This window comes from Taudactylus pleione, unplaced genomic scaffold (assembly GCF_031769625.1).
Source record: "Taudactylus pleione unplaced genomic scaffold, aTauple2 ptg000205l, whole genome shotgun sequence".
In the NCBI taxonomy this organism is placed as follows: Eukaryota; Metazoa; Chordata; class Amphibia; order Anura; family Myobatrachidae; genus Taudactylus; species Taudactylus pleione.
This window is the reverse complement of record NW_028284607.1, coordinates 3611162-3637250: the sequence shown is the minus strand read 5'-3', so window position 1 is coordinate 3637250 and position 26089 is coordinate 3611162. Positions and strand designations below refer to the sequence as shown.

General features: G+C 42.2%; 1 protein-coding gene across 2 annotated transcripts; it reads right to left on the bottom strand.

Annotated features, from left to right (window-relative positions):
- Positions 1–218: 218 nt before the first annotated feature.
- Positions 219–25406, bottom strand: SMARCB1 (SWI/SNF related BAF chromatin remodeling complex subunit B1). 2 transcript variants are annotated; one of them, XM_088477848.1, is made up of 9 exons: positions 25181–25405; positions 24442–24562; positions 21573–21702; positions 16621–16758; positions 15418–15545; positions 7236–7402; positions 6646–6836; positions 4432–4563; positions 219–706 (listed from the first exon to the last, which is right to left on the bottom strand). In XM_088477848.1, the coding sequence occupies exons 1-9, from the start codon at positions 25400–25402 to the stop codon at positions 667–669; spliced, it is 1269 nt and encodes a 422-aa protein (XP_088333974.1). In that variant the 5' UTR covers positions 25403–25405; the 3' UTR covers positions 219–666. The 2 variants fall into 2 exon arrangements, with proteins under 2 accessions (XP_088333974.1, XP_088333973.1); XM_088477847.1 differs by lacking the exon at positions 219–706 and having other exon boundaries at positions 2401–4563; positions 25181–25406.
- Between the last annotated feature and the right edge of the window lie 683 nt (positions 25407–26089).

Below are 26089 nucleotides of genomic sequence, written 5' to 3'. Positions count from 1 at the left end.
TTTTTTGGATACATATCCAAGAGGTAGACAAGGTTCCATTGTATTCTTACCTTCAAAAGCTGGTCCTTTTAAGAACAGAGAATTTTGTTTGATAGGGATGAGACAGCCTAAATGTACAACCAAATTACAATGCTGGCACCAATGCTCCCGTGACCCCTTGAAGCATAAGGACATATTCAAAACAGAAATACATAAAACATTACCCTCGAACAATGCAATATATTGAGCAATACTTTTATTCAAAAAGGTTTTCTCTACAAGTGCGTGGCGCACCTATACAAATTAAAAATAGAACACAAAAAAGCTTTACATATCACGTACACAGGTATAAAGGAGGGCTTGGGACATCTGTCTCAGGTCTTCCGGTAGTCAGGTAGCACTAAATGCTTCACACTCTCTCTGTACATGGAAGGAAAGGATGTGAGGGAGTCAAACTCAGCAGCATCCAGCTGCTTTGAAAGTGGAATGTGTGGGTCCCCCGCACCTTCTGATTTGGGCTCAAGAGGTGCTGGGACCACCCTCCTCTCCTCCATATAGCTTTAGTCTTAGTAATTTTTACATTTCTTTCTTTTTTTTTTCTCTTTTTAATGGTTACTGTTTGTTTATTTATGGGACGAGGTTCCATCTCCAGGATGTGAACCGCGAGTTTCGTCGGGAGGGGACTGTTTACCAGGCCGGTGCAGTGTTGGCAAGACGTCTCATACGCCTATAGGGAGGAAAAGAGAAGAGGGGCAAGGTAAATGATAAGGAGGTTGTAGGTGTATTCTTAACACTAAGGCAGAGGGTCATGTTCACGGGGATTTTTATTTCACACTGGCCACTGGAAAGAAACATATGCTGAATATACCTTTAATACACTTCCAGCCACTCATTTATAATGTACCAACATATAGGCGATTCCTAGATCTGTAACTATACGTTATAAATTTCTTCTTGAACTCCTAGAGCATGGTTGCCCACTAAGAGCAGCAGTGTCCTACTGGCAGCAAGTCCAATACTGCATACAAGGCTCGGGGAAGCCATGGGGCAGTTTACAAATGTCATAATACAACATATGTTGTACAGGTCTGTGGCCAAATCTTTGACACAGCTAAAAATAACCTCATTTATAGTGGATTTATGGAGACTTAAGGGAAAGCCGTAACAGCATTATGTAGGAGAAACTGGAAGTATCGATAGTCTTTGGCCTAGATGTAGTGCATGAGCAAGTAAATGTGTAATAAAGTGAACAATTTTGTAACCAACTCTGCTGAATATACCTGCAATAACAAGGGGTTAACAAAAGGGAAGTGCAGTCAATTTCAGGAGTACGCACTTTTCCCTTTCCACAATGCGATAAAATATATGGTCCAAAATAAATCTGACTTTGCGAATGAAAGGAGTAGAGATAAAACAAGGATAAGTGCAGTTGTTCTGGCTCTTGAAAGATAACAAGTGGCTACATCTAGCTTAAGAGGTTTATTATCTATATATAGAGGTCTGAATTAGAGGTGCATGCGAAAGCAGCGTCTTTTTGCAGTGTTGCAACCATGACAATATGCAAATGCTAGTCTCAGCCTTCTCCTTGTGTAATAGCGTGCGCCGCCATATGCAAGCCCAGAAATATCCACTGTCACATGCCTGTGCACGCTGCAACTCAGCTGGTGGTTCTGAACACACCATCAGCGCATCATCACGTTCACCAATGACACTTGCATCAGACTATGTCAGGTGCTGTGTCTCCTCCTGAACTACATCTAAACATGGCTTACACTGACATGCCTGCAACACTCCCATGACAGTCTTTTTTTTGTATTCGCTTCATGCCACCAACCAGGAACGCTCATGGTTTTCAAAGAAAATGGATCTCAGACTGCACAGTCTGGACATATATATATATATATATATATATATATATATATATATAAATATATAAATATAAAATTGGAGGTGCTACCTGTGGAGACCATTGATATATACACAAAGAAGAAATACAGGTGCACAACTCCAAATTAACTGATTATATATAAATAAATACATTTTGCAGTAAATACAGTAGAGGTTTTTGGCATAATCTTGGCCAAGTTTATGGGCCTGCCCACCATATCCGGGTAACCTCTTGTCGGGCAGGTCCCTAACATACTAAGGCTCAAATCCAGAGCGCAGGACACCCCCAAACTAGCCCAGCTAAACCACCCCAAGGCACTGCTCTAATAAGAAAGTGAAGTGTTAAGAGCAGCCGTTGACTGCATATAAAGACTAAAAATAAAAAAATGAAATACATATACATACATACATACATATATATATATATATATATATATATAAAAGACACAGACAGTGAGGTATTAAAATGAGCGGTGCCTTGGGGTGGTTTAGGTGGGCTAGTTTGGGGGTGTCCTGCGCTCTGGATTTGAGCCTTAGTATGTTAGGGATGGTTTTGCCTCGCCATTTCTAATGCCAGCGGCCCAGTACCCAACAGCGCATTTGAGTGTACACACCGGTGAACGCATGCGCCATAAGTGTTTTCAGGATATTTTGAGCAGTAGCAAATAATTGCTCAACTGCGTAAACATTAGCACTGCATGCACCTCTAAATCAGACCCTTCATTGTTAGTACATTCAAAGCCTGTTCCAGACATTTCAAATAAAGCTTGTCCTATACAACCACCCAACACTGCCACCACTGGCCATTGTGGCAACTACCAAACCTAAGCAGGACCAACTGGTCTATAAAAGGCACACACGGAAATGGATACAATAAAATGTGTAAGCTGAGAAGCGATGTGTAATAAAACTAAATGGGACATAAAAGCTACCAATCTATTTTCATATTTTCCATTGCAACATGAGTAGACCACATAAGAAACATCCATACTGCCATTAAACTGCAGGGCATAATGTGCTCAACTAATGAAAAACAAGACAAATTACCTGGTTTCTCACAAGTCTCAGGAGGCAACAATGTACAGAGGGAGATGATAAACATTACTAGAGTCCAAGGGGGTGATTCAAGTGTTTTGGGCACCCCATAGCTCACATCAAAAGTGCTGGGAGCTATTTAACGGTTTGCGTGACCAGCCCCACACTGGTCGTAACGGCTGCATTCTCACGCCCAAAATTCAAGGTATTAGCTTGTATTAAAGTGGCTTCTCCGGTGCTAAGTGCCAGTTAAGGCACCAAAAAGCCCAACTTTGGGCGGATTTCTGCTCGCACCTCAGACGGGGGCCCCTAAGCAACTGAATAGCTCCTGGTCACTTCAGACGGGAGCTATGGGCACCCAGAACAATTGAATCGCCCCCCAAGTCTGTTAATCATGCAATTCCAGTTCTTCTACTAGAATGTTGATTGTATTACAGACATTAGTGTCCAACAGCCCTTTAACCAGTTAAGTACCAAAGAAACACATCAGGAATTTGTCAAAACTGGGTTCCTCATGGTTTTCATAGCAGTAGGTTACATAGAGGAGAAATAAATGCTCTTCTTGTGGTCTTTAAACACCAACAAGTCCTTGTATACCTGTTTGATTGACCTGTGTCAATAAGGCTTCAGGGGTCTCCACAACCAGCATGGCCCAACCTTTCTAACACACTAACCACAGTTTCCTACTCTCCAATAAAACATGAATACTGCTACTACACATTCCAATAAAAACAAAAGGTTACAAGTCTTAATACTGCACATATGTACTCCATAAAGCTACCACCTAAAATATAATCAGTGGCAATTCTTGTTACATTTAACTGCATCATGCACGAGTAGAATTATGCTCTATGGGAACTTGCAGAAGATAAATGATATTAGCATTTAAAGCAGCAAAGCCATCGATAACATTTCACAAGCATATTTTTGGCACCAGTTTTAAAGTATTGCCTACAAATATAAACAATGCTAAAGCCTGATCAATACAAATGCAAGACACTAAAACATCAAAGATTACTCAGTTACATGGTTGTACTTTTGCTAGAGAATCCAGCAATATACCAGATAATTTGGGTCCCACTAAGAGATATTGGAGGGCAACATGGTGTCTGAATGACTATCTCAATGTGAGACAACAGGAGCTAGACGGTTTAAATGAATTAAGTGCATTAAGGGTCCAAGCAGGGGGACCAGAGTTTAAACAAATACTTTCCTAATAAGAATAAGGGGTATTGGGCATGTATGTCCTACTAAGCTAATGGCGAGCACTGGGAGAAATGTCCAATCCCACCAGCTAAAGTCAAATGAAATACCAACACGTCACTTGCAAAGTGCGATGATTAAAAGAGCAGCTCCACTGGCTGAAGCACGACAGCACAGACACGAATAAAGACACATCACTTCATAGGCTGGTGCGCAAATAGCTGAAAAGTCTTCCTCGTGGACGCTCCGAGGAAGTGCCACCTTGTTGTCTATATTCTACCCCGGCGGGAAGCCCGGAAGGAAAAGCGTATGAAACGACGGTGGCACCTGGTGTTCCTGTCCTGGTCACGGATCTTCTTTTCCATTTCAGCATCTGTAAGGGTCTCCAGAAGAGGACACCACTGATCTGCATCACCTGTATTTCGGATGGCAATTTCTACTGTTGGCAAGGGGTTTTCACTGAAATCAAGGAAGAAAATGTTAAAATGAACAAATTGAAGTTTAAATACTATTTAGTTATCAACTAAAATGATTTAAAGAAATAATGACAATACATTTACAATCCTTGCTTTCAAACAGGTGACAGTTCTTGAACACAATGATGGGATTACACAGGCACAACCCATATACAACTGTCCGCAGAGCCGGAGAGTGGGGAAAGGAAAGGATACAATAACCGGTACTAAATAGGTGCAGACATGAAAACAAAATGATAGTTAAGCCCTGCTTGTGAGATCCTAAAATTCATCGGTAATATGGATATATCCAACAGAAGATATTTATGTAGTGCCAGGAAGTGTATAAGCAGTGACTATATTACTTGTGGGGCTAACCTGAGACATTTCCATTTCTTTGAATTTTTTATTGTTTTTTTAACTGGGGGGTGATTCGCAGAAATTGGCAATCCTCATTTGTCAGGTCCATTACTTATTACAGAAGTTATTTCATAAGCAGAGTTCTCAAAGGAAAATCAAATATAAATATAGTATTAAATGTAACGTGAAAAGAAAACAAAGTTGATCCCTAATGATACTTTAAAATTTTTAATTCATGTTACCGCGAGTGAAATAAAAAGATTACCTCCCTTATTTGTGCCAAAGAAGTGCTGCACTTTTGTCACCAATCAACTAATTTTAGACCTAACTGGCCACAACAGAATGAAGCCACAACATTGCCGATTAATATCCAACAGTGTATGCGGTTATCGTGCAACCAAACTGACCATGCCCTGTATATTCTAGCGGCTTGGCTCACGCACCCACTGATCACATCATTTAAATGTGCCCATACAAATGTATGTACACGTATGGTCAAATCTGCAAAGCAGCCAGAATGTAGGAGTATTTTTATTGGCCTATATAAAATTAATTATCATGCAAATAAAAGCTCATATGGATTACTGTTTAAAAGTTGGAGTTAATTGGTAACTACAATTTAAACAGGCATTCTCTGATATGTTCCTGGTTGCCAAATGAATCAATTTTTATGGAAATTAGAAGTTACCAGAGATTTCAGTGACCTTGCCTTTGGCAAAACAAATATATAAGCATTTGTGTGAAGGTTTAATGAACAATCACAACTTCTACAGCTGATCCTATAGTAGGACATCATGAGACACTTAAAATGTAATTCGATTGTATGCCTGCATATACAGTATAGATCAACTCTAATTTTAGCTTGTGTGGTTGTTTTCTGTGTTTAACAAGACCACAATGAAGCAAAAAATTGATTAAACATCTACGTGCTCCTGCATATAAACCTAAGCAAGGAATACCACAGAGATGCTCCTGAATAAAAAAATATTAATACAGATGCTGACCAGACCGTGACTAAATAAGACTCTTTACATTCAGCCATTGTGGTTAATGCTTGGATTTCTTTCCCTACATCGGCCGAAAGATTTTATCTAAAAGGTCACCAAGCTTAAAGTTCATCAAAGTTACTGGAATGAGCCCAGGAAAAATCTTTTTTGCAAGGTTCTTGGAAAACAAGTAATTCAGTTACATTCCCATCAGACAGTGGATTTAAAATAAAGAACAAAAAATACAAGTTTTCATACTTGGAGTATGTGCATAAACACTAAATCAAAAGAAGATCTAATTTAAGACATTAAGCAATAACGAACAATGAATTATCTAGACCGTTGAGAAATACTAGCTGATTATGCATAAAAGACACAGAAATTCATCTATTTGATATTAACTGTAACAAATACATCAGAAACTTCTACAGCCGTCAGTATTTACAATAAATATAAGTGTACGCATTTGATCTAGCTGAACAGAACTTTCCTTTCGCAGTTCATCTTATAAGATAAAAAAGGCCATTTGTCATAATGATCTTCCCCAGAACAGTAAGTTGTGAGTGTACAACTAGCAGACATTTAGAAAACCTATGAGTACACAAAAAAAGGCACCATAACCGTAGCTAGCAATCTGATGCTAAAAGTAGGTTATCTGGTTGAGTTTAGAAAATAATAGCACAGTTCTGATTAGTTCCAGCACATTCAGCATGAACTGTAAAAGCAAAAGCATTTCCTACCTGAATGCATAAGTCTTCTGATGCCAGCTGAGCTGCCCTCGGATGCTGTATGCAATAGTGGTCACAAACTCTCCACCCAAGCCAAGCTCTGAACACAACTTCAGTGCAAACTTCTCTGGGGAATTCTCCTTTTCTGACATGTCCCATTCAAACTGGTCCACCAAGGATATGTTCCCAACGTGGATATTTAGCTGAGGAAAAACACAAGGACAAAACCGCAAACCAAGGAGTGAGGCTGCTATCTTCCAGTCACCAGCACAGGATTCTCAGACACAGAGACAAAGCAGATTTCACCAGACATACAGGCAGCCTCTTTGATGTTAGACAAATATCGACATGAATATATGCCATGCAAAGTAGCATCCAAGCATCAAAACAACTGTGGATACCGTACAGAATATCCAATGAATATTACCCTGTCAGAAAAAGAACAAATAATAATTCTGCATGCTTACAATAGCACGGAAAGAGGCCAATGCAACAGGTTGCAAGGGCATGCATTGGAGTACTGGAAAAGATACAGACAATTACATAAAGAGGACAAAAGAAAAAGAAAACATTGTACAGTCAGATTTCTGTCTCCGATGTACCTTGATGATGACTCTCTGGTCAGACTGGTCCTCCAGAATGCTGTCTGTGGGATAAGATTCTATCTGCTGGCGGATGGCTGAAGCAATAGCTGGGACAAAAGCAAGTGGGTTCAGGTCTAGGTCATCGCAGAGGATCTCTGCAAACATTTCTGGGGTCATTAACTTCTCTGTTGAGAAGAAATAAAAAAACCATTCAATTAAAAAAAAAAAAATAGATAAGAAAAAGTAACAGTATTCATTTTCTACATATAAACATACTTTTTGTGTGTGATAAATGTTTTGATGACCTACAACCTCATCTACTAAGGAAGCATCTGAGAAGACATTACTGAAAAATAAGAATGCTAGTGAAATCTAGCAGGATAAAATGGATACTAATGCTGCATACACATGGTCAGATTTCTTATCAGATATGAACGATAACGATTGTAAAAATCGGTCAATCGTTCATATCTTTGACATATAGGGCATGCATCAACCAACGATGCACGTGCCTGCATGTCAGATAACGATATCTGACAGACTGTGATTGCAGACAGATTTGGACGATTTCATTAAATTTAAATGCTGTCAGAAATTGTTCATCGTTAATTAAATCGTTGGTAAAATCATTCATCTAGAAAGTCTGACCGTTTGTATGCACCATTAGTTTACTTGTATCTAGCACTAGTTACACACTATGCAATTTTTCAGTCGAACTGACAATCTGTACAATTTTTTTGCAGGTAGGAGGTCCCGATATCGGCAGCACCCACTATACAATTTAAATGAGATATATGCTGATTGCTTGGCTCATAGATCGATAATTTGCATATGTCCGCCTACAAGGATGATTTGCATATATCCGCCCACAAAGATAATTAGGTAAACATAAATAAACGTAGGAATTATGGACGGATCATCATAAATGCTCACATTCTGTACGATAATCGGGACCTTTTGACAGATATATTCTAGCTAGTCTGACAGATATGATAATCGAAAGTGTGTTTCTGGACGTTTTTGGACCATTTTATCTGCATTTGGCCAAAATGCACATGCCTACACACTACACCAAAAAAACAGGCCAACCACCCTATTATTGACAAATCAGCCAATAATAGTATTAGTATGTACCTAGCTTTAGTGCAAGATTAGAATCAATTACCTTGTTAAAATAATATGTTCCAACGAATATATTTGATGTATTGCGGAAACCACAAGCATTACCTTAAGTCCAAGTAATAAGTACTCCTTAAGTTTAACACTCATTGAAATTGTAAGAAAATTAACTTAAAATAAAATGTGTAAATTTTGCTTTGTGATCAGCAACAAGGAATACTTTGTGGTTCAACATTAATCCACCTTTCCAAAACAGCAAAAAATTAGAGTTATGGCAAGAACTTACCTCTGTTAACTCTCTTTCTTCAAAGTCCATAGTGTCCACAGGGAGAACTTTTTTTTTTTTTTTTGGGGGGGGGGGGGATCAAATTAATGGCACTAATAATGTGTAACCTGTGCTCAACCTTGGGTATCTCTAAAACCTGGATTGTTGGGGAGCCTTGAGGACAGCCTTTTGGAACCTCTGCCATAACTTATTTTCTTCTTCAAGGTACATAGGCTCCACAGGGGGACCTTGGGGATGTCCCAAAGCAGTCCTTTTAAGGGTGGGGACGCTCCTGCAGTGAGAGGAGAATCCGGCACCCAAAGGAAGCTTCCTGAGAGGCGAAGGCATCAAAGGCATAGAACCTTAGAAAGGTCTAGACAGAAGACCACGTGGCCGCCTTACAAAGTTGAACAGCCGAGGCGCCATGGCGAGCTGCCCACGAGGGACCCACAGACAGAGTAGAATGAGCATTAACAGAAGCCAGAACAGGCAGGCCAGCCTGTGTGTAAGACTCAGATTGTCATACGAAGCCATCTAGCCAAGGTTTGCTTATTAGCTGGCCATCCCTTCTTGTGAAAATCATAGAGCACAAATAAGGAGTCTAAATTTCCGAAGGTAACTGGTACAGTCCACATAAATCCTGAGGGCACGGACCACATCCAAAGAGGCTTCAGCTGCCGAGAGATCTGGTGATTGAAAGGCCGGGACTATAATTCCTCATTAATGTGGAAACTAGAAATAACTTTAGGAGGGAAGCCAGGGCGAGACCGAAGCACAGTCCTGGTGATACATCATAAAAGGGGAGTGACAGGAGAGCGCCCCTAAATCTGACATTCTTCTGGCAGACGCTATAGCCAGAAGAAAAAGAGTCTTTGCTGTTAACCACCTGAGTTCTACCGAATCTAGGGGTTCAAATGGAGAACCCGAAGAACTACTGCCAAATCCCATGGAGCCACTGGGGGGGACAAAGGGAGGATGAATAGGGAGGACACCCTGGAGGAAAGTGTGGATATCCAGCAGAGGAGCAATTGTACGTTGGAACTATACTGACAGAGCAGAGACCTGCACTCTCAGTGAGGCCAGGCGGAGGCCAAGGTCCAATCCAGAATGAAGGAAATCCAGGACTCAGGAAATCCTAAACAACACCTGGGGGTCGTAATTTGTGGGACGACACCATTGGAAATAAGTCTGCCACACTCTGTAGTAGATCCATCAAAGGTTGGATTACGCGCTCTGAGCATAGTTTTCACTACAGCGCTAGAGAAACCTTTGGACCTCAGGAGGGACGTCCCAAGAGCCACGCCATCAAAGACAGACGACCCAGATCTGGGTAAAGGCAAGAACCCTGAGACAACAGGTCCAGTCGTTGAGGAAGTAGGAACGGAGTGTCGATGGAGAGACTCCGAAGATCTGAGTACCAATGACGTCTGGGCCAAGCTGGAGCCACCAGCAGAACAGTGCCTCCATCTTGTTTGAACTTCCGAAGTACTCGAGGAAGAAGGGAGACTAGAGGGAAGAGGTACGCAAACTGGAAGGTCCACTTCACTGACAATGAGTCTACAAAGGTTACCTCAGCATCTCTTGTTCTAGACCCGTACACAGGCAGTCTGTGATTGTGTCAGTAGGCCATGAGGTCCACCTCTGGGAAGCCCCATCTATTCACTAGGAGTTGAAACACCTCTTGGTAAAGCAACCATTCCCCAGGATGCACATTGTGAAGGCTGAGGAAGTCTGCTTCCCAATTGAGAACTCTCGGAATGAATACTGCTGAAATGGCCAGGATGTGACCCTCGTCCCATGTCAGAATGCGGGACACTTCTGCCATTGCTGCCTGACTTTGAGTACCTCCTTGATGGTTGAAGTAAGACACTGTTGTGGCATTGTCGGGACTGAACATGTACAGGTTTTCCATGAAGTATGTGCTGGGCCAGGTTGAGGGCCCTGTAGACAGCTCGAAGTTCCCACAGGTTGATTGGCAGTGTTGATTTGACCGATGTCCAACGGCCGTGAAATAGTGCATCCGTTGTTAGAATTACCCAGTCCGGGAATCCAAAAGGGGCGACCTTTGGTTAGATGAGATGTCTGTAGCCACCAAGATAGAGATAAACGGACCTCTGGAGAGAGCACCATCATATGAGTTTTGATCCGATGGGCTAACACGTTCCACCTGGAGAGGATCAGCCATTGCAAAGGCCTGGAATGGAACGGAGCATATTCCACCATGTCTAAGGTGGACACCATGGATCCCAGAACCTGCATTTCTGAGTGGATCGTCACCCGGCAACTGTGGAGACATCTGTGCACTCATAGTTGAAGTGTTGAGATCTCGGTCAGAAAGTTTCTGATCTTGAGAATCCAGCAGGGCTCCCAGATGAATCATTCTCGGTGAGGGATTCAGGGAAAACTTCTTAATGTTGATTAACATTCCGTGCTCATGCAGGAAAGCAATGGTTAACTTCACATGGCCTGAAGCACTTCTGTGCATCCTGCTAGGAGCAGGAGGTCGTCCAGATATGGTAACAGTCGGACACCCTGACCACGGAGGTGGGCCACCATGATAGCCATAATTTTGGTAAACACCCGTGGAGCTGTGGATAGTCCAAAGGGCAGAGCCTAAAATTGAAAGTGTTCAAGGATTTGAGGTTGAGGATATCCCGAAGAGACCCATTCGGCTTCTGAACCAAAAAGAGTCGAATAATAACCAGTCCCTCGTTGTGATAGTGAGACTGGCACAATTACCCCTGCTTGCAGCAAGGACTATATGGTTTTCAGGATTTGTAAGGCCCTGTTCAGGTCTGAAGGAGGGCCTGTGCAGAAAAACTGGTGGGGAAGCAGTCTGAGAAATGAGAGGGCGTACCCGTGAGAGACCACTTCTCTTACCCAAGCATCCCTGGTGGTTTGACCCCAGCACTGGGCGAACTGAAGAACGCCTCCCACTCTGGGATTTCCCAGAGGGAGGCCCATCCCATCAGGCTGAGGGTTTATCCTCGGGTATTGAAGCAGGGCTCTGGTGTTCCAGGTCTGCCTGGTCCTGGGTTTAGCGGCCCTAGTGGAAGCCGCCTGCCTAGGAAAGGACAGACCTTTCCCTGAGGTCGAAAGGACTTAAATGATGTAGTCCGAGGCCTAGTAGAAGTAGTTCCTGAAGGCAGAAATGCAGTTTTTGATGCTGCCAACGTGGCTGCAATCTTGTCAAGGTCTGGGCCAAACAAGATCTCCCCATTGTAGAGTAACCCTTCTAGGCCTTTCTAGGAATCCGCATTTACCTTTCATGAGCGTAGCCACAGGGTACGGCGGGCAGACACAGCCGCGGCCGAAACTCTGGAGGGTAGGAGACCGGCATCAAATGTCGCTTCTCCAATATAGGAAGCTGCATCTTGAATGTGAGCAACAAAAGACATCTGAATCCTAGAAGCATCTGAGGGAAAAGATTCTTCAAGTGCGTCATCCCAGCACTCTATAGCTTTAGCCACCCATGCAATAGCCATGGTTGGACGGGCAACAGCCCCTGAAAGAGAGTATATCGATTGCAGGCAAGCCACCACTTTCCTATCCGTAGGATCATTCAAGGAAGTAAATGTAGAAATAGGCATCGTAGTGCTTTTAATTAAACGTGTAACATGTTAATCCACCGCAGGGGGTGTTTCCCATTTTGCACAATGAGCCACAGGAAAAGGGTAACATGAGGTCAGACGTTTTTGTAGTTGAAACTTCTTACCAGGCGATTGCCAGGCTGCAGCCATGTGTTCAGCTAGTTGATCCAATAGAGCGATTCTGCAGAAGCCACTTTGTCGTTTAAACAGAGGGTGCTAGGATTTAGGGGCTGGGTCGTCATCTTCTATTAATAAAATGGGTCTAACAGCTCGTACCAAGGCAGAAATATTGATTTTTGACCGACTCTCATCCTCCTCCATAGGAGAGTCAGGGTTAGAGAGATCAGCATCTACTGCCTCCTTAGATGATAATACAGAATCTGAGAGTTGTGTGGACCTTGACGATAACACAGGATGCTTAGAGGGCTTACTGGGTAAGGGCTACTCACCTTGCAACATGGTTTGAAAGGCATTAGATGTAGCCATTAGACTCTGCACAGAGTTAGAGAGTATGTCTACCCCTGGTGGGGGCACAGGAGGTACCTGTATCGCCCGAACCTGTTGTGGCAACCCCAAAGGGGGAATTACGGCCTGCTGTGATAACCCCATAGGGGGAATGACAGCCAGAACCGCCAGGCGGTCTGTAAAGGCGCTGTGTTGTCTGATGGGCCTGGTGGAGTATAACACTCACTACATAACCCAGAGGTTCCCAATCACAGTCCTCAAGCCTCCCCAACAGTTCATGTTTTAGAGATATCTATGGTTGAGCACAGGTGACTTAATTAGTACCTCAGTCAATTTGATTTAACCACCTGTGCTTAACCATAGATATCACTAAAACCTGAACTGTTGGGGAGCCTTGAGGACCGCGTTTGGGAACCTCTGACATAACCCATTATTGTACCAATCCTCCTCACTTTAGCCTACAGCACATAATTTGCATGATAGCAATATGGGTGCAGATGCCTGTATGTTACTCTTGCCTTTGCTAGACATAGCTGCAGAGTAATGTGGCACACAATATGGCACTGGGTATAATGCAACCACCGGGTATGTAGGATACTTGTAGGAATGCAATATATTGGTCCTGTCTTATGCTTGGGTGAGCTATTGCAGGAGCACGCAGCCCAAATATGGCACAGTGCAATGACCAACTGTATGTGATAAACCTCACAAATAATTAGCTCTATATATGAAAGGTACAGGAAAACCCCTGAATACACCTGTAAGTTAGGGTAAAGTCAGAAAAAAAGGTAAAGATATATGCTGACAGTAGCTTAGAAAATAGAGGCAGCGCTAGCATCAGTCACATATAATGTAAAAATAACATACACAGTAACTGCAACTGGCACTACAATCAACTACACAGACTGGGAGGCTATAGCGCTACATACGCAAACTCCAGGGAGAGGTATGTAGGGGGACCGGACCCTGCATATCACTGAGAGGCGTTGCTGTGCCTTAGAGAAAATGGCCGCCGGAGACCTCAGAGGGGACGTGGTCGGAGGAGGAGAGCAGCTCAGGGAAGCGAGACCTCAGCGGAATGGCTCCCTGAGCTGCGTGTCCGCTTCAACGGGGAAGCCGACCTCCCCTTGCCGATTATTTACCCACCTGGACGCTGGTTCCCGCACCAAGTGTACCCTGGTGGTCTAGTGGATCGCGGTGGCTGGAACCTGCGTCCACACTCGTCACCCCGGTCTGTCCCCGGCACCAAAGGTATTGACTGCCTTAACGTGATCGCGGTGACCCGCCTTACCTGTCCCCCTTAAGTGTCCGATTGCAGTCTGGGTCCTCTCCGGGGGCCCTGGCTAGCGCTGACCCCCAGTAAGCCCGCCATGATCCCCAGATCAGTACTGGCATCGCGGCACTGAAGGGGTGACGGAGTGGCAGCGCAGACGTCCTACGGACAGTCTGCTGCTGTGCGCTCTGAAGAATGAAACTAATTTAAATCATAAAAAATAACAAGCTTTAGAGCTGCCTAAGCAGCCCCCTGTGTAATAGTGACCGACTTCGGCCATGCACCAACGAAACTGGGGTGCCTCTGGCTCGGGGGCGGGGTATAGGAAGAGTGGACATGTGCATCTTGGGAGCTGAAAGCTTTTAACTGCGTGGTGCCCGAATTCAGTTCCATTACCTACACTACCCCCCAAGGTCTCCCTGTGGAGCCAATGGACCCTGAAGAAGAAAGACAGGTTTTCATAAAATCTATACTTGATAACACAAGTTTTCTTCTTTTATTTTTTTACGTGTTTGAATGAAGCACATAAAATATGCAGGAGTATTGTAGCTCAACAAGACATAACATTTTGAATAATAGACAACCTACTGCATTAAATGAATGGTTCCAGTGTTTATTGATGTCTGGAAGTACGAGATCTGGGTATTAGAGCTTTCACTCTCTGAACTTAACACTTTTTATAGCAGTGGTTGTTATTGTAACTATTTAGAGGACACATTGTTTTAAAGAGGACTCCCTTCTTTCAAATACGGATGCTCACGAGTGTGTAGGTGCTAGGATGGGGGCAATCGTACACGATAAGAGCCCTCCCCCAACTGCCAGGTCTACTAATATTTTTGCAGCGCAGGTTTATATGGTCTGGTGATCTTCGTTGATCACCAGACTATAACCACTAATGCTGGGTACACACTGAGCGATGTGTACCCGGCCGATACGTCAGCTCGACGGGCCAACATATCGGATCCTGGATACACATCAAAACGAGGTAATGAATGATGGAACGATCCCTTGTTCTGTCCTTCATTACCTGCAACGGAGCCACATGTGATGGACGTGCAGCATGACCGACCGGATGATATCACATGCCGCCGCGGGAGTGCGCACATTGGCCGTACACGCAGAGCAATGCGCCGATGTGTCGTTTCCGGACGAATAGGAATGACATATCAGCTTAAGGGACCACATTAGTTGAAAGTCTACTAAATCCAGGAGGGGAGATGTTTGATAATGATTTCTTCAGTGCAGGTGTTTTCTTTGGTGATCACATATGATCATTAAATAACTTCTGTCTTTCAAACAAGGGTACAACTTAGAAGACTGTGGGGGCCAGGATGTGTTCGAAAGAGCACTTTTTAATGTTCTTTCCCACCTTTACCATGTCAATTCGTGTTTGCCTCCAGCATATGAATTATTAATGTGCAGTAAATTCCTGTGTGTACAAGCTAACATTATTTTTGTATTCATTGAACAGTGTAAGGCCAAAAGTACCATTCATGTTCCACGTAAAGGCATCACGCAACTTCTGTCCATCTATCTCCATGTCCAGTCGGATGGGAACTAGCACCTCTGGTTGAGAAGCATTCTCATGGATCACTGCTGGATCATGGTCATCAAAGCTGTAAAGCAATAGGAAAACACGCTGCTAAACAATGAAGATGGTCTGTCTGCTCAAAGACACAATTTGATTGTAATCAATATAAAGCAAATATTTCTGGATTTCTTTAATCATGCTGAGGTGAGAATCTATTTTGTTGGGACATCAATTATCCTGAAAGCATGAACTGTTGGGGGTACTTGAGAACCACTATATATCTATCCAATCTCGATACAGATGCTTTTCTACTTTTAGACAAACCTCTGTTCTTTTTGTAGACTCGTCCCTCATCGCCCACTATACAGAATTAAGCCCCAAAAGTATTAACAGACAGAAAAACAGAGCTTTCAGAAAGCTTTAAATGTGCCACGGCTGTAAAAAGATTGTGGACATGACATTCGTAATAATAGGACCTGCAGTTACTAATCACACCATCCAACTTAGCAGACAATCTTTACGATTGGTCCAGCCCAGCGCTCAAGTCTCTGATCCCCCTGCTGTAAAACTCAGCAATACCCACCAGGTACAGGGTAATTGTACTAAGGTGCAAAACACCTTTAACACAAACATACAGATTTGGAAGCAGAAAGAATAAAGTACACTAAAAGGACCTGCATTATATATCACATTAGGTTTTGGTGATGAAGCCCTGCTTTACCACGTGTTAGTCATGTTTTAACCAGCATCCTTGGAAGATTGGGAATATACTGGCGGTAAAGCTTTTAACTTCTGATGAATTAAGATGCCCATACACAACAGAATTTAAATCAGAAGCCAGTCATTTTTGTACTAACTTTCCAAATGCTACAGTATATATAGCTCACTAAGATTGTCACTAGTGAGTAACACGAGAACAATTTCTAATTTGCTTCTATTAGTTAATAGATAAGCTGCTATTACTTCCCATAGATACCAGGGGAAAGTACTGGGCCCTCCTCTTCCCCAGTACATTCATGTATTTGTGCCAAGAATATGATTCCTGTTTATGCAGACACAAAATGGGGACTTTTGTACAACACTAGAATGTATTCTGTAGTGTAAATCCAGAACATCAGATAGTATACAGTATATACACGGTGCAATAACTGAAAACTCACCACAAGGGAAAGGTCCTTTTCTTGTCACGACCCAAACGATTTCTGTTGATAGTAGTAGAACAGGGCACTGCATCCAAGTGGTGGGAGCTGTTGGGCAGTGTTGGGACCCACTGGCTGTTTCTTTTTGCTTTCTGTTCCCTACAGACCATACATAATATAGTAGAAATACATATGCAAAGATACAATTATAATAAAAGTTCAGAGTATATGTACTGTAGGAAAAGAAACAAAATAATATATGCAGTGACATAATTCTACTACAATATTAGCTCATCACCAGCTCAAATTGGATTACTCAATGTCATGGCAATATGCCCACCAATAATGTGATTAACAATTGTAAAATACATCTAGTTTATGATATTTGTTACTTATAAAAGGATATTTCAATCTACTATATTACTGCATCAAGAGTTGGACACTAACTCTGCACTTTAGGGGACCTTGCACCTTTTCCTATGACACTGCCCCTATAACATTCAGTGCCTCAGTGCTGTCCTCCACATACAGTACATATCAGGTCAATACCGTTTCACAAGATCAGCACAATATACTCTGACAATGGGAATATTCCAATATTCTGATTCCTACAGGTTGTTCTAAATACATTTTGAAACTGAAAATATGCTAAAGACTGCACACAATAAGTTGCTCAGACCTCAGTAAAACGCCTTAAAACAGTTTGCGTAATCAATGCTTTGGAAGAAATCAGAATATTGTCAAATACCCTACAGCCAAAATCCAAACCAAATTCTGGTAAGGTACTTTCCTAAATATAACATCAAAACAACAGAAACTTCAACAGATATAAATCAAATTAAATTCTTATATAGGCATTTGTTTTTCTTAGACTAATCAGAAGGCAGAGTGTTCTGAAAAAAGATACATCATCTAATGCAAAATACATTCCTATGCAATTACACATGTACAAAGAATCAAACCCTTCTGAGCAAATGATTCATGATATACAAGATAAAATGCAGGTTTCACCTAGAGGAAATTGATTGCGTTAGTGCTGCACAACCCAGTCAGTAGAGCGTAGTATTGGTCTCCTGATTAGAAGTTTCCCAATCAGCCTTTTTTTCGGAGATTCAACAAAAATACCCTGATCGGATTCTTACAGTGCATCCGGAAAGTATTCACAGCGCTTCACTTTCTCCACATTTTGTTATGTTGCACCCTTATTCCAAAATGGAATAAATTCATTTTTGTCCTCAAAATTGTACACACAATATCCCTTAATGATAACGTTAAAAAAAAAAAAAAAGCACACTATGAAATCACATGTACATAAGTATTCACAGCCTTTGCCATGAAGCTCAAAATTGAGCTCAGGTGCATCCTGTTTCCACTGATCATCCTTGAGATGTTCCTGCAGCTTAATTGGAGTCCACCTGTAGTAAATTCAGTTGATTGGACTTGGTTTTGAAAGGCATACACCTGTCTATATAAGGTCCCACACTTGACAGTGCATGTCAGAGCACAAACCAAGCATGAAGTTCCAAGGAATTGTCTGTAGACCTCTGTGACAGGATTGTCTCAAGGCACAAATCTGGGGAAGGGTACAGAAAAATATCTGCTGCTTTGAAGGTCCCAATGAGCACAGTGGCTTCCATCATCCGTAAATGGAAGAAGTTTGGAACCACCAGGACTCTCCTAGAGTTGGCCGGCCGTCTAAACAGAGCGATCGGGGGAGAACGGCCCTAGTCAGGGAGGTGACCAAGAACCCGATGGTCACTCTGTCAGAGCTACAGCATTCCTCTGTGGAGAGAGGAGAACCTTCCAGAAGGGCAACCATCTCTGCAGCAATCCACCAATCAGGTCTGTATGGTAGAGTGGCCAGATGGAAGCCACTCCTTAGTAAAAAGCACATGGCAGCCCGCCTGAGAAACAAAATTCTCTGGTCTGATGAGACAAAGATTGAACTCTTTGGTGTGAATGCCAGGCGTTATGTTTGAAGGAAACCAGGCACCGCTCATCACCAAGCCAATACCATCCCTACAGTGAAGCATGGTGGTGGCAGCATCATGCTGTAGGGATGTTTTTCAGCAGCAGGAACTGGGAGACTAGTCAGGATAGAGGGAAAGATGAAAGCAGTAATGTACAGAGACATCCTGGATGAAAACCTGCTCCAGAGCGCTCTTGACCTCAGACCCTGGGGCGACGGTTCATCTTTCAGCAGGACAACGACCCAAAGAACACAGCCAAGATATCAAGAGAGTGGCTTGAGGACAACTCTGTGAACGTCCTTGAGTGGCCCAGCCAGAGCCCAGACTTGAATCCAATTGAACATCTCTGGAGAGATCTGAAAATGGCTGTGCACCGACGCTTCCCATCCAACCTGATCGAGCTTGAGAGGTGCTGCAAATAGGAATGGGTGAAACTGCCCAAAGATAGGTGTGCCAAGCTTGTGGCATCATATTCCAAAAGACTTGAGGCTGTAATTGCTGCCATAGGTGTATCAACAAAAGTATTGAGCAAAGGCTGTGAATACTTATGTACATGTGATTTTAGTATTTTTGTTAAATTTGCAAAAATCTCAAAAAAAAAAAACTTTTTACACATTATCATTATGGAGTATTGGGTGTAGAATTTTGAGGACAAAAATGAATTTATTCCATTTTGGAATAAAGATGTAACATAAAATGTGGAAAAAGTGAAGCGCTGTGAATACTTTCTGGATGCACTGTAGATTATTTACAGATTAGACAATACCCATACACTCACCCTTCTTTAGAATTCCAATCCTCCTCCCTATTTGAAACAATATGCCGCCAATCTCCCTTATGCTGGGTAGACACTAAAGCTGGCCACACATCTAAAGATTATCTGTCCAACCAGCCAACTAGTTGATTGTTTGGAATGAAAATCTGGTAATGCATGGGAGTAACTTATGATCAGCAATTTGCTCCCAAACGCCGGAAAATGGACAAAAACGGTTGTTTGAACAAATTGTTTAGATCAAACATTTAACAAACTTGTCTGACGACCATTTTCATCTGTTTTCGGCCATTTAGGAGCTAATTGCTAATCATCAGTTACTCCCATATGTTACCAGATTTTCATTCCAACCATTCAGTTGGCTGGTTGGACAGATAATCTTTAGATGTGTGGCCAGCTTTAGCCATCCTGAGTGACACATACTTACCAATCGGATGCTTGATATGTCTGGTCAGCATCACAACTGGACGGGCAATTACATTTCCTGCGTCCAGTGTACGAATCAGTCAATGGGTCGCTCATACACACCGGCAGATGTGCACACTATATCTGCAAGATAGATCGCATTTGCCATGCTGCACGGCTGACACGATACTTCGCTCACACATATATTGCAAGTACACACGAGCCGACAAGACTTAACAATATATTGTTTGTCGGCTATACGAACAAAATATTGCATAGTGTCTACCCAGGCTAAAGCAGAGATATGGTCTATCATTTATATAATACTTTATGACAGATTTCCATAGTAAACACAAATGTGATTGGTGAAAAAGTCTTGGTCCCCATTCTATAAATGAATATTGGGTAGAAAGCAGTTTCCATCCCTACTTAAGAGACTGCCGACAAGTTATAACACAGTTGGTACTATACACCCGATAAACTCCACAAGACATTTTCTAACTAACTACCTGGAGGCATTGCGAGCACCTATACCATGCATGCTGGAACTGTCTAATGATCTTCTCTTTTGGGACAGGGTACACAACCTTCTGAATCCTCCTAATTTATGGTCCCCAAGACATTCTCTAATTCTTAAAAACTTCCCTCTCACTCTCACATTCGCAGAAAAAATATATAAAAACTCATGGATAACGGGATGAGCCCAACGGCATGACTAGTCGGGGGAAGGTAGTTTTACACATAACAACAATACACATAATAAATATAGGTTTTACACACACAAATATTGCAATTAGAAGACGCCACACAGGAACTTGCAATTGACATTTGAGTTTATTAAATGCCAAAGCAAAGTTGCAGAATCAAGTGTGCTTCCTTCTCAAGCTAGACATATAGCTTAAGGAGCACAATTGACTACAAAATGGGGAGTATGCTTTGTTCTGTACACTTACCCACCAAGAAATGGCCACTAAATTGTATGAGATATATATTATATATATATATATATATATATATATATATATATATATATATATATATATATATTTTACAGGTTGAGTCTCCCATATGCAAAATGCTTGGGACCAGGGGTATTTTGGATAACAGAGTATTCCGTATTTTGGAATGAATGCATACCATAATGAAATATCTTGGGAATAGGACCCAAATATACACACAGAATGCATTCATGTATTATATACACCTTATACACACAGCCTGCAGGTAATTTTATCCAATATTTTCAATAAATTTGTGGCTCAAACAAAGTTTGTGTACACACATGAAATTAATTTATGTATCATGTACACCTTATACACAGCTGAAGGTAATTATAAAGTTTGTGTAGAGAAATGAAATTCATTTATGTATCATATATACCTTATACACACAGCCTGAAGGTAATTTTATACAATATTTCTAATAATTTGTGCCTTAGACAAAGTTTGTGTACATTGAACCATCAAATATCAAAGGTTTCATAATCTCAGTTATGCCAAAAAAATTCAGAATTTCTTAACATTCCGTATTTCGGAATATTTGGGAGACTCAACCTGTATACACACACACACACACACACACACACACACGTATTGCTCTATTAGATGAATGTCCTTTTAAGAAAGGAAATATTAAAGAAGGTAAACAGAAAAAAATGAAAGTCCCCTAAATGTTTATTTTGGGTTACTAAATCAAACAACTTTAAAAAAAAAAAAAAAAAAACCAATGCAATAATACATTGTTTTGCTGCTAAATTTATATGATTTTGGAGAGATCTGGAACAGAAAAAAAACAAAACAAACCACCAATATTACCATCTCCCTTACCTGAGGTAAGTTGGAGGCTCCGTGCTAATAGAGACAGCTTTGTACTTTTCATCATTCCCATCTAGGATCTCCTCCACTTCTGAAGCTTTCAATAGGGTAACACTTGTAGCTAAGGTTGTGTATCCATGGTCTAGATATTGAAAAGCCCATGTTAAAAGGACATTATACAACAATTTCATGTGTAAATAACAAACTGGATATTAAGGAAACCTCTCTTCAAAGACAGGGGAAATACTTATCGACTGGTACAATGTCGACAATTACTACGTGGACAGCGAAATGCCGACGAGGTACTAATGTTAATTAAAGCATTTTCAACAGTGTCAGCATAATAGCTTTAAACATTATGCTTTAAAGTCAGTTAAAATGCTTTAATTAGCATTAATACCATTCCGGCATCATGCTGTCCATGTACTAATTATTGATACTGCACCCGTCAACAAATCATTCCACTCCCCACAGATAGATGTAACAGTAATCACATAAGCAGCTACATCCCAAGTGCATGGTCACTGTGTCTAATAGAGTGCTAGGTAATTCCTCCAATAACAAGTTATAAATGCATTACATCTGCACATAAACATTACTTTCTATGCCCAATATATACCTCGGCTATCTAGCAGCAACACTTGTACTCAGGAGCCTTGTAAGAGAAACAAAAACTTATCACTGAGTGGATTTGGGTGGCAAATAGACTTAGATTTGTTTCAGACATAAATTAGGTGTCATGGATTTTAAAAAAAAATTTAGAGGTAAAGATTTAGGCAGTTCTGAGAAAATAATATGAGTTTTACCTATTTTGCTACTGAAATTAAAACAAATAACAAATCTAACAAAACAATCTTGTTATATAACAATCTAAAACCTGACCAACTGCTCTCTAGGGAGGGATTGTGATACTATACAGTGAGCAAGAATATGGCCCATAGATGCATTTGTAGATAATGTCAAACAGGCTTACACAAGATAGTATTTTGCAACTAATATTGCCCATTTATTTTTATTACTGCCAGTGTTAAAGAATTAAACACTCATTGGGGGCAATTCAATTCCCAGCGCAGCGTTGTAGCACCTGAGATGAGGGCCTGGAGCTATTCAACTGGCCGCTCTGTAAATCCGCGACTAGAGGATTTCTGCTCGCTTCCTCCTGAAGTGCGAGCACAAATCAGACTAATGCCTTAAGGGCAGCATCGCATGTGGTAACAGCATTGTGCCCAGCACTTTAGTCAGATAATGCAGTTTAGAGTGACTAGTTCCGAGCATCCTGTGAGCTACATCGCCTCACTGGGATTTAAATTGCTGCCATTGACATGAGAACAGAATTAACATTAATCATGGTAGGGCCGAAGTTCCAAAACCCATTTTCATCAGTAAATATATATTGCAAGAATAGAGAAGTAGATTGTCAGCTTCTCGTCTTCTTTTTACACCTATCATGTCCATCCCATCGATAGAAAACAGACATCATATTTTTTGCCCTACTTTAAGAATATAAATATGCATTTTACGTAGGATTGTTCATTACATTATTAAACATTCCTATGTGTAACCAAGCAGCTACTATAAAGTGCCCGGTAGCTATTCAATGACTTCCTGCGATGGCCACAATTTCCCACAATAATGCCCGGGATTAGCCATGTAACGCTGCAGTTCAAGGGCCAAGTGCCAGGGACGATGCAGCTCTACTTAATGTTAATTTTGGCTCACACCCCAGGAGGGTATGCAGTCAGGATGCTGACGGTCTAAATGCTGACCATTGGCATCCCAACTGTCTAATCCCGGCAAGTCTCTAATGACAGGCGTCGAAATCCCTACGCGTGTCATTAGACCTATCCGGGGGCCCGATACTCGGCTTACCGATCGAAGGTAAGCCGGGCGCGGACAGCCGCGTGGGGGTGGGGGTGTTTTAGGTTAGGGGCTCCCGGGGGGGGACTTAGGGTTAGGCATCCCTCCCGGGAGGTTAGGGTTAGGCTAGGGCAGTAGTAGCCAACCCTGGTCCTCAAGAGCTACCAACGGTATATGTTTTGCAGGTCTCCTCACAGAATCACAAGTGATATACTTAGCTCCACCTGTGGATCTTTTCGAATGTGTTAGTTAGTAATGAATACACCTGTGCACCTGCTGGGTGGTCTGGAAAACGTGAACTGTTGGTAGCTCACGAGGACCGAGCTTGGCTACCCCTGGGCTAGGGGAAGGGGGGGGTTAGGGTTAAGCAACCCCCGGGGGAGGATTAGGCACCCCCCGCTGGAGACTTAGGTTTGGGCTGCAGGAAAGGGGGGGGTTAGGCACTTGGGGGGAGGTTACGGGTTAGGCACCCCTAAGGGAGGGTTGGGGGAGGATAGTCAATAGAAAAAATACGTACCTGTTGGGATCTTCACTGCCGGGCTTCCTCTGTCAGGATTTGAACCGCCAGCCATGCGCCCAGCGGTAAATCATACGGATTCCCTTAGGAGGGTGCAAGTAGAAATCCACATTAAGCAGTGCAGCCTCTGGGCTAGACGCAGTAGGTAATTGAATAGTGCCCGGGATTTAAAATCCCGCAAAATAATGGAATCACATTCCAATGACATATTAGTGGGTACCAAGTTATTAATTTTATATTGTTCTAGCAATATGTATACGGAAACCGTATAATCAATGCAATCTAATAAAGATTATGTTGATAATTTTTTTCAAATCAGTTTAGTAGTAAGTAGAGAAGACCCAAAACTTAGGCAGTAATAATGGTTTAGTTTTTCTTTCTGATCTGTGACAATAGGGGGGATCTAACACCACGGCATAAGCATGTGATCTAAAGTGTGCTAAGGAAACAAGTTGTAAATAAGCCCCTGGCTGGACAGTTAAAAACAAACAACAAAGCGTCTTTTACATTTCTTCCCATGTGAGGAGGCTACAATTTTCTTCCTTTCTTCAACTGTGGCCAAACGTCTCCAAAGGGAAGGATACCTCTTGTACAGTGAGCCCCTAAACATACGCAGGTAATTCCCCACCTGTAAACAGGAACATATGCGTCAGGCAGAGCAATGCTTCTTGTATCAGTTTCATTCATAACATTTTTATAGGAGGCATTTGGCAAAGGGGGTTAGTGTAACTCATGCTATGTATTATCTCACTATGGCCCATCAAGCTTATTATAAACCCCCCATCTGTGTAATAACAAACATGATCTATGGAAACCAGGAGCCCCATTTGCCATAGCTTTTCACAACAGCTTCTAAAATGTTTTTGTTTTGTTTTTTTGTTTTTTACTATAAAACATTTTATTTCAGCTTGTATTTTCCCTAACTCATCTCCCACTTGCAGTTAAAGCACTGTTAAATGGTTTTTTTAGTAATAGTTACTTCATTGAGGCAGGTTACAGCAATTGGGAAACATATTAAAAGAAATATATTAAAAGACCTGGAGCAAAACATTCTCTGATCAGTGTTCGATAATTGATGTAAATAACACGATCTTACCCCCCTTATATGCACTGTTCCCACATAGTAACGTCTAGCACTCCTTCCCCTATGCACCCTCCCTCCTGCTCCTTTGTCTCAGGCCCTGCTCTCTGCAGCGAGCTCCAGCTGCTACTCCTAGCTGCGACGCCGCTCTCCCTGGTCACACACCTCGGAGCCGATCATAAAGAATTCCCCATCTTCCTCCAATTGGAATTTCACCGGCTTTTGGCCGAACGTTTTACTCAGCGCCATAATCATCTTGCCGTCTCCCAGTCCCAGCACCGGGCCCGCCGCACCGAGCATGCGCGGAACATCAACTGTTGACTGCGCATGCGCACTCCTGGACGCTGCAACTGAGCGTGCGTGGAACTGCGAGCTCAGCGCTCTCATTCCTACTAGCCTCACCTCACCTCAGTCATAACAACATAACGCGTCGCAAAGCAGTCAGGTGACGTCACAGTGTGACGCTGACTCCTAACTGTACATTTGCTAAGGAATGACGTTGGACAGTAACTGATGACATCAGGGCACATTTACGGAAGGGGATCCGATCTATCCACTACCATTCGCTATTGCGCTTGTAACATCAATAGGCTAGTATTCCCTTTGTCACGTTTTTCTCTGAAAAGGCTACTACAGTGTGTTTATTTTCAATGGAATAGCAGTAATAAAAGAATTGAATTACAAAGTTACAGTTCAGCTCACACCCCCCAGGGGAGGGGAGATAAAATTCATGAAAAGTGACCCATTTGGCCGCCCAAACTGCAGTTTTTGTGATCGCGCCCAGCACTTCGGTCGGGTTTAGCTGTTTTACACGGCTAAACCCGACCTCTTTGGGTGCAATCAGCGCAATTTTCTGAATCTATTGAATATCGCCCCCAGATCTCCTGTCACTTTAGACAGGAGACCGGCGCGCGATAAAACAAGTGAATACCGCTCTATGATTCCGCGGAACTGTCAATACTTGTGGGAGGGTCTTTGGCATGTAGCATGAGTTCTGTGCTATTCTGAGTTGTGTGTACGGAGAAAGGAAACCTGTTTCTGAACGATCTAGCATGGGGCTGATGCAAGTGCCAT

Coding starts and splice junctions, on each gene's coding strand:
- SMARCB1 (XM_088477847.1), bottom strand. CDS start 25,402: ATGAGAGCGCTGAGCTCGCAGTTCCACGCACGCTCAGTTGCAGCGTCC. Junction 21,703..24,441: donor CTCCTCACATGGGAAGAAAT/GTAAAAGACGCT, acceptor TTCAATATCTAG/ACCATGGATACACAACCTTA. Junction 6,837..7,235: donor ACCAGAGAGTCATCATCAAG/GTACATCGGAGA, acceptor GTTTTTCCTCAG/CTAAATATCCACGTTGGGAA.